The sequence below is a fragment of the Lepidochelys kempii genome, chromosome 16 (assembly GCF_965140265.1).
Source record: "Lepidochelys kempii isolate rLepKem1 chromosome 16, rLepKem1.hap2, whole genome shotgun sequence".
In the NCBI taxonomy this organism is placed as follows: Eukaryota; Metazoa; Chordata; order Testudines; family Cheloniidae; genus Lepidochelys; species Lepidochelys kempii.
The window spans coordinates 22,493,057-22,499,175 of NC_133271.1; the positions used below are offsets into that span (position 1 = coordinate 22,493,057).

Here is a 6,119-nt window from a genome sequence, read left to right on the forward strand (position 1 = left end):
GCGGGCGGGGGGTGTGATCAGAGCGGCCCCAGCACGGCAGACGAGCCCGCGGCAGGGCGGGCAGCTCGGGCTCCCGGCTGGCGGCTGCCCCCGCCAGGCAGGGGAGGACCGGGGGGCCTGTGCAGCTGCAGGCGGAGCTGCGCCGCGCCCGCCCCGGGGAAGGGGGCCCGGCTGTGGCTGGAGGAAGCGGAAAGGGCCGGTGCAGCAGCCTAAGCTGCCCTTCCGTGCACGGAGCTGCTGCTGCCGCCCCGCTCCGGAGATGGCCGCTGCCAGGCTGCTGCAGGCGGGTGAGGCAGGGAGCCCGGGCTTGCTCTGCGTGCAAAGACTCGGGGGGGCAGGGGGGCTGGAGGGTAGGCGGGACAGGCGGGCGGGTCCGAGCCCAGGCGAGCTGGGCAAGGTGCCTCTCTCGGCCTTGGGCCTGGTGTGTCTCCGGCTGGGGCAGTCCTGCCAAGATCAAGCATGTAAAAATCCCCAGTGGCTTAAAAAATCCGGAGGTCTTTTTGTTTGTTTGTTTGTTTGTTTAAAGCTCATTTTAAAAAATGGAGCCTGATCCTTTGCTCTCTGGTGTCTGAGCCTTGCGGGCGCACGTGGGTGACAGAAGCTAGACACTTGTTTTTCAGTGTGAGCTGAGCTTCTCCTGATTCCAGGAGCGGGGGCTTTAAGAACCCCCCCCCCCGACGATCTGGAGACTTGCCTCTTGCGGGGTTATGCTGCTGGAGTCTAGCCCCCCGAGAAACAGCCCCTCCGGGTGTTACCAAAATCAAGCAACCAACTTCCCCAGCTTCTGGTTTTGTAGCAGCATCCCCCTTCTTCTCCCTAGCAGAGCTTCTAAGCCTGAGCCCCCTGCTGTCTACCCCCTCCCCTGGCAGGGTGTCTGCTCCTTGCTTTGCTAGAGGAAGGGGTGCTGCTTGACTTGTTATGAGGTCCAAGTATCCCTGATGCAGAGCCTGCCCCATGCTCCCTGCCATCTGGTGTGCACACTTCCTACTTCCCAAAGCCCAGCTGGAGGAGAGAAAGTTCTTAGATCTTTCTTAGGAAACTAGGCTCTTAACACTGAGAGGCCCAGAGCAAGCCACTTCTCCACGCTCTGCCACGGTTTCTGCCTCTGGGAAGTGGGTCTAATATTAACCTACGTTTCAAGGACTTGGGAAGCCTTAGTGTTTGTGGAGTGCTTGGGGTTCTTCTGCAGATGGGTGTTGCAAAGTATTCTTATTGGTGTCTTTATTTTACTGCCCATCTGTTTAAGGCTTTCGTTTAATTTCTCTCTTCTCTCTGTTGTCAGTCGTACCAAGGTTCAGCTGCTTTCCGTCACTGGGGAAAGCTGCTCCCAGAACCTCACAGCTTAGCAGTCGACTTTATGGAACTCTTCTTGCCCCGGAAGCGAATCAGCAGGTGGATCCCAATGGTAAGAGTCCTTACCCCACCTACTTTAGGAGAGTGAAAGCATCCAGTCTATTTGGCTTATACTGTCCAAAGCAAGTTGAGTTAAGCCAACCATCCCTCTCTGATAGCCACCAGGTTTGCTTTAAGCCAGAAGATAATGTATTGCTAAGTTAATGAGCACCTCTTCTAAGCCCTGTTGGCTACTTTAGTTTTCAGATAGTATATGCATGTGATTTTCAGTACATTAGATTCCCCTCTAACCCATCTGAACACGCACCTAGGAGAGGAAGGAACACTGTGTGGCTAAGGTTTGGGATTGAGAGTCATGGCTCCTGGGTTTTATTCCTGGCTCTGCCACAGATTTCCAGACTCCCAGACCTTGTGCAAGTCACTTAACCTCTCTGTACCTCTGGTTCCCTGTATGTAATGAGAGAGAAATAATATCAGTCTTAAAGTGTAAAGCACTAAGATACTAGGCTGAAAGTACACATTAATCGCCATATACATGCCCAATTGTGGTGTTATTGGCAATCCAGGACTAAACAATGCTCTTCTTTTCACACCACAACCAAACCTTTGTGCTGCACAAACTGGGGGCAGAGCTCACACTTCTTTTTGTCCTTCTTTCAGTTATTAATGACAAGCTTATAACCGAGCCCCTCAGACACCCGGACTTCTTCAACGTGAAAGAGCTCTTCTCCCTGAAAGATCTCTTTGATGCCAGAGTGCACTTGGGACATAAAAAAGGTTGTCGTCATAGGTAAGTTACACAACTTTGACGTGGACCCTTGGGGTTGAGCCAATACCCACTGAGTCAATGGGTGTATTTCCCTCAATTTGGGAATTCGGCCTTTAATAAAAAGAAGGGAAGGATTACTTTCCCTATAAAGTGCTTGTAAGGTGGCTCCTTCCTAATGACTTTGACAATAAGTCTGTGTTTGACTGTCCTAGCACAGGGAAGGTTATTTTATTTGCTGTCACACAGGCATGCAGCACTGGAAGCAAAAAGTTTTAGGCATCCAAAGATTTCTTCATATTGCATATATTCTGGGATTCCAGTGTAATGAGTTGAGTGGCCGGTCAGTTGGTTTAGAACCAAAATAAAACCAGATCCACCTGGTCAATCCCCTGTCTATCAGGGCATGGTGCAGGGATCTGATTGGTTGATCAGGGCCTTAACTGCCCTTTCCCTTAAATGGAACACAGGAATTGCCCGACAGCATCAGACCCAAGGTCCGTCTAGCCCAGTGGCCTGTCTCTGACAGTGGCTAGCAGCAGAACCTTCAGAAGAAGGCAATTTTGGAATAACCTGCCCCCTGAGAAATTTTCTCCTTGACTCCTATTGTTTAGAAGCTGGCTGATGCCCTGATGTAGGAGAGTTTCTATGGGACAGACAGCGTTTGGAAATGTCAGTCAAAAAATAAAATTTTTCCGAGATCTTTATGTCTCATTCTCCTTCCCCAGGTTTATGGAGCCATATATTTTTGGCTGTCGCCTTGATCAGGACATTATAGACTTGGATCAGACGATGAAACACCTCCAGCTGGCTCTCAACTTCACAGCCCACGTCGCCTACCGCCAAGGGATCATCCTCTTCGTCTGCCGCAACCGTCAGTTCGGCCACCTGGTGGAAGTCACGGCCAGGGACTGCGGGGAGTACGCCCACACCCGCTACTGGCAGGGTGGCCTGCTGACCAATGCCCACATCCAGTACGGGACTGGGGTTCGCCTGCCCGACCTCCTCATCTTCATCAGCACCCTGAACAACGTCTTTGAGCCGCACGTGGCTGTTCGGGATGCCGCCAAGATGAACATCCCCACTGTGGGAGTGGTGGACACTAACTGCAACCCCTCCATCATCACGTACCCCATTCCTGGGAACGATGACAGCCCCCTGGCGGTGGAGCTCTATTGCAAGCTCTTTAAGATGACCATTACCCGGGCAAAGAACAAAAGGAAGCAGATGGAGGTTTTGTATGGACTGCAAAACAAAGCCGAAAGCAGTTAGATCAGCCTCGTGCTCTTACTAGCCCTAGTGCAAAATCTGCTAGCTCATCCGTACCACGATGGTGTTCAGTACTCAGCAGGTTACCTACCAGGCTTCTTTGACTTGCCGGCAACATGCATAGGGCTTGGGTGGGAGGGAGTGGGGGATGGGAATGCTCCCACCTTAGCTCTGTAAGGGTCTGATCCAGCTCCCATTGAAGGCAGTGGAAATATTAACATGAACTTCAATGAGAATTGGATTGGGGTCCTAGGAGAGAGGTCCCTGGCCTACTCCTGAGGAGGAGATCCCATGGTAATGGCAGCCCCCGCTCTGCTGTTACACATCTGTGCTCATCTGTGATTCTTAACTTGCCGAACCAAAAAAAAAAGAGTGGATTTGTCAATCAATATCAGTCACCTGTGGGTGCTGCTTCCCCCCCTGCAAAAGGAACTTCATCCAGAGCACCTAAAACAATGCAAGGCTAAATAAGACAGACATATCCAGTTTGGTTTGCTTGTATTTGCCTCTTCTTCGAGGAAGAATGTGTAAAGCATCTGTCTTGTGATTTCTGCCCCACACACAAAACTTACTGTGATCTGAATTTAACTGTGTTAAAGTTCCCATCCCCTCTCCTCCCACTTCTCTTCTCCATATGAAAAAATAAAATATTTCTTTTTTTTTCACATGCAAGTGTGTTTTATTAAATGAAAGATGAGAAATCCCTTACAAAAATAAAAGGAGTACTTGTGGCACCTTAGAGACTAACCAATTTATTAGAGCATAAGCTTTCGTGAGCTACAGCTCACTTCCTCAGATGCATATCGTGGAAACTGCAGCAGGCTTTATATATACACAGAGAATATGAAACAATACCTATTCCCACCCCACTGTCCTGCTGGTAATAGCTTATCTAAAGTGATTTCCAGCACAAATCCAGGTTTTCTCACCCTCCACCCCCCCACACAAATTCACTCTCCTGCTGGTGATAGCCCATCCAAAGTGACAACTCTTTGGATGGGCTATCACCAGCAGGAGAGTGAATTTGTGTGGGGGGGTGGAGGGTGAGAAAACCTGGATTTGTGCTGGAAATCACTTTAGATAAGCTATTACCAGCAGGACAGTGGGGTGGGAATAGGTATTGTTTCATATTCTCTGTGTATATATAAAGCCTGCTGCAGTTTCCACGATATGCATCTGAGGAAGTGAGCTGTAGCTCACGAAAGCTTATGCTCTAATAAATTGGTTAGTCTCTAAGGTGCCACAAGTACTCCTTTTCTTTTTGCGAATACAGACTAACACGGCTGCTACTCTGAAACCTTACAAAAATATAAACTGACTGAATGTCATTGGTTGGGGCAGAGAAAAGGTGTCTTATAGGATAATCAGTGCGAAGTCTGAGTCAGGTGCTATGGCATAGGCTGAGTGTAAATTGTATCATATGATCCTAAAATATGGCTGGTAAAATCTCTACTCTTTAAAGTGTCCCTATCAGCTTGAAATCTGGTGAGTTTAAAAAATGAGTTAAATAGTTTTAGGTTCTACACCTGCCCCTGGGTGATCCAGGCCCATTTCTGTGGCTTGAAAATCATACGAACAGCCAGCCGGGGTAAGACCAATGGTCCATCTACCACAGTATCTTGTTTCTGACAGGGGCCAGTGCCAGATGCTTCAGAGGGAGTGAACAGAACTGGGCAATTATTAAGTGATCCATCCCGTTGTTCAGTCCCAGCTTCTGGCAGTTGAAGGTTTAGGGACACATGGAGTCAGGGGTTACGGTCTTGACCATTTTGGCTAAGTGCCATTGATGAATCTATCTTCCATGAATTTAGCTAATTCTTTTTTGAACCCACTTTTATTTTTGGCCTTCACAAAATCCCCTGACAACGAGTTCCACAGGTCGACTGTGCGTTGTGTGAAGAAATACTTTGTTAGTTTTGAAGCTGCTGCCTATTAATTTCATTGGGTGACCCCCCCCTCGCCCCCCGGTTCTTGTGTTATGGGAAAGGATAAATACTTTCTTGTTCACTTTCTCCACACCATTCATGATTTTATAGACCTCTATCATTACCCTGCCCCCTACTCCTATCACAGTCGTTTTGATCTCTCCTCACATGGAAGCTATTGCATTGCCCTAACAATTTTTGTTGCCCTTCTTTGCACTTTTTTTCCAATTGTAATAGAGAGTTTTTGAGATGAGGCGACCAGAACTGCAGGCAATATTAAAGGTATGGGCATACTATGCATTTATATAGTGGCATTATGATATTTTCTCTTCTATATTATCTCTCCTTTTCCTAATGGTTTATAATGTTGTTAGCTTTACTGACTGCTGCTATACATTGAGCGATATTTTTAGGGAACTGTCCACAATGACTCTGAGATCTCTTTCTTGAGTGGTAACAGATCATTTAAACCCCATCACTTTGTATGTATAGTTGGGGTTATTTTTTCCATTTTGCATTACTTTGCACTTATCAACATTGAATTGTCATCTGCCATTTTATTGCCCAGTCACCCAGGTTAGGGATATCACTTTACTCTTTGCAGTCAGGTTTAGACTTAACTTCTCTTGAGTAAAATGGTGTCCCTAGCCTCTGTTTGCCAGAAGCTGGAAATGAGCGACAGGGGATGCATTACTTGATGATTACCTGTTCATTCCCTATGGGGCACCTGGCACTGGCCACTGTCAGAAGACAAGAAACTGGGCTAGATGGACCCTTAGTCTGACCCAGTAGGGCTGTACTTATGT

The 6,119-nt window shown here is 48.0% G+C and overlaps 1 protein-coding gene across 1 annotated transcript; it reads left to right on the forward strand.

The window, feature by feature from the left end:
• The first annotated feature begins 20 nt into the window (after positions 1 to 20).
• Positions 21 to 4,053, forward strand: MRPS2 (mitochondrial ribosomal protein S2). Its single transcript, XM_073314462.1, has 4 exons — positions 21 to 287; positions 1,283 to 1,405; positions 2,014 to 2,143; positions 2,848 to 4,053. The coding sequence occupies exons 1-4, from the start codon at positions 260 to 262 to the stop codon at positions 3,389 to 3,391; spliced, it is 825 nt and encodes a 274-aa protein (XP_073170563.1). The 5' UTR covers positions 21 to 259; the 3' UTR covers positions 3,392 to 4,053.
• The last annotated feature ends 2,066 nt before the right edge of the window (positions 4,054 to 6,119 follow it).